Below are 1,236 nucleotides of genomic sequence, written 5' to 3'. Positions count from 1 at the left end.
ACAGTGGTTTAACGATCTAGGCAATTTTACAACGACTATTTATGGGTATTCAGTAACTAAGAAAACAAATATAAATGGTATGGTCTAAACGAAGTAATGTCAGCAATAATGAAAATGTTATTGACATTGAGAATACTGATGAGATTACGGCATCTAGATGAGCATATCATTGCATATTATTAAGAATTTACCATTGTTTACTCGCGTTGATACGTAAGCTTTAAACAGCCATAATAGTTTGATAATGATTGAATGAAATAAAACACTGAGTGTAGCCAAGTGGGTCCTGACCGCGGTTGCTGACAGCATGACCAAGTGCGGACGGGGCTGCCGTGAGTGTCAGTTGGGTTCGTGTTCAGATATGTTAAAGGGAATCTCTGCGTTACTGTGCAAGGGCTATCAATGGTGAATATTTGCTGAGCAATGAGTAGATTAAAATATACTGGTCGTGAATGTATATTGATGATGTAAATGTGTTTTAGTAGCGCGTGATTAGACCTTTGTAGTTAAGTAACATAGGATAATGATAGACGCCTGTGAATTAAGGATTTGCTTTGGTGAACATTGCTGGGTTGGTTAATGTTGAGAATGATTCTTCACCTGAAGTAAGCATGAAGGCATTCAATCGTGAGCGGGAACAAATGGTGAAGAATTTCGGTTTGGTAAAAGCTCAGCCAACATGGAGAATCGACAGTCTAACCGATCATCACTCTCATTATGACCCGTCTGGGATCATAATCTGTTGATAGTCAATATTAGCAGATGATAATTGTAGGTTTCTTTCAAATTCTTAGTCAGTTCTGAAACTTAAGGCAAAGCGAGTTATCTGTTCAGGAAATACCCTTTATGAGGCTAAAACTAGGAACATATTTAGAGAGAGAAATGTCCTTCGCGACCATTTACGGGATCCTCGCGTTCTCTTCCTGAAGGGTCGCCCTCGACCCGAGCCCTGGGCCTTTGCAGCGGCAGGTGAGGTAACCGCTCGCTCGTTTCTGGAAAAGACATTTAATGCGCTCATATTTCAGAAGTGCTATAGAAGACACGACGGTGCCGGCAGGACCTTAGCATGATCTTTCTCCCCGCAGTGACGGTGCCGCCGCTCATTGGCCCTGACCTCCCCGAGGAAGAAGTCCTATTCACGGTGAACCACGACCCGGAGCAGGAGCCGGATCCCCTCACGCTGCCCTGCCGCGCCGATGGACTTCCCGCTCCCAGGTCAGTGCCTCTGCTGCCGTG

General features: G+C 44.3%; 1 protein-coding gene across 1 annotated transcript in view; it reads left to right on the top strand.

Moving 5' to 3' along the window:
- LOC119582255 (neuroglian-like) overlaps positions 1-1,236 on the top strand; it is a 25,477-nt gene that overhangs the window by 3,255 nt on the left and 20,986 nt on the right. The window contains exon 3 of the mRNA XM_037930476.1: positions 1,086-1,215. Coding sequence (XP_037786404.1) covers positions 1,086-1,215 — 130 coding nt within the window. The remainder of the gene's footprint in view (positions 1-1,085; positions 1,216-1,236) is intronic.

Source organism: Penaeus monodon, chromosome 15, assembly GCF_015228065.2.
Source record: "Penaeus monodon isolate SGIC_2016 chromosome 15, NSTDA_Pmon_1, whole genome shotgun sequence".
Taxonomy (NCBI): Eukaryota; Metazoa; Arthropoda; class Malacostraca; order Decapoda; family Penaeidae; genus Penaeus; species Penaeus monodon.
Note: the sequence above shows the minus strand (reverse complement) of the source record. Positions and strands in the feature narration are given on the sequence as shown.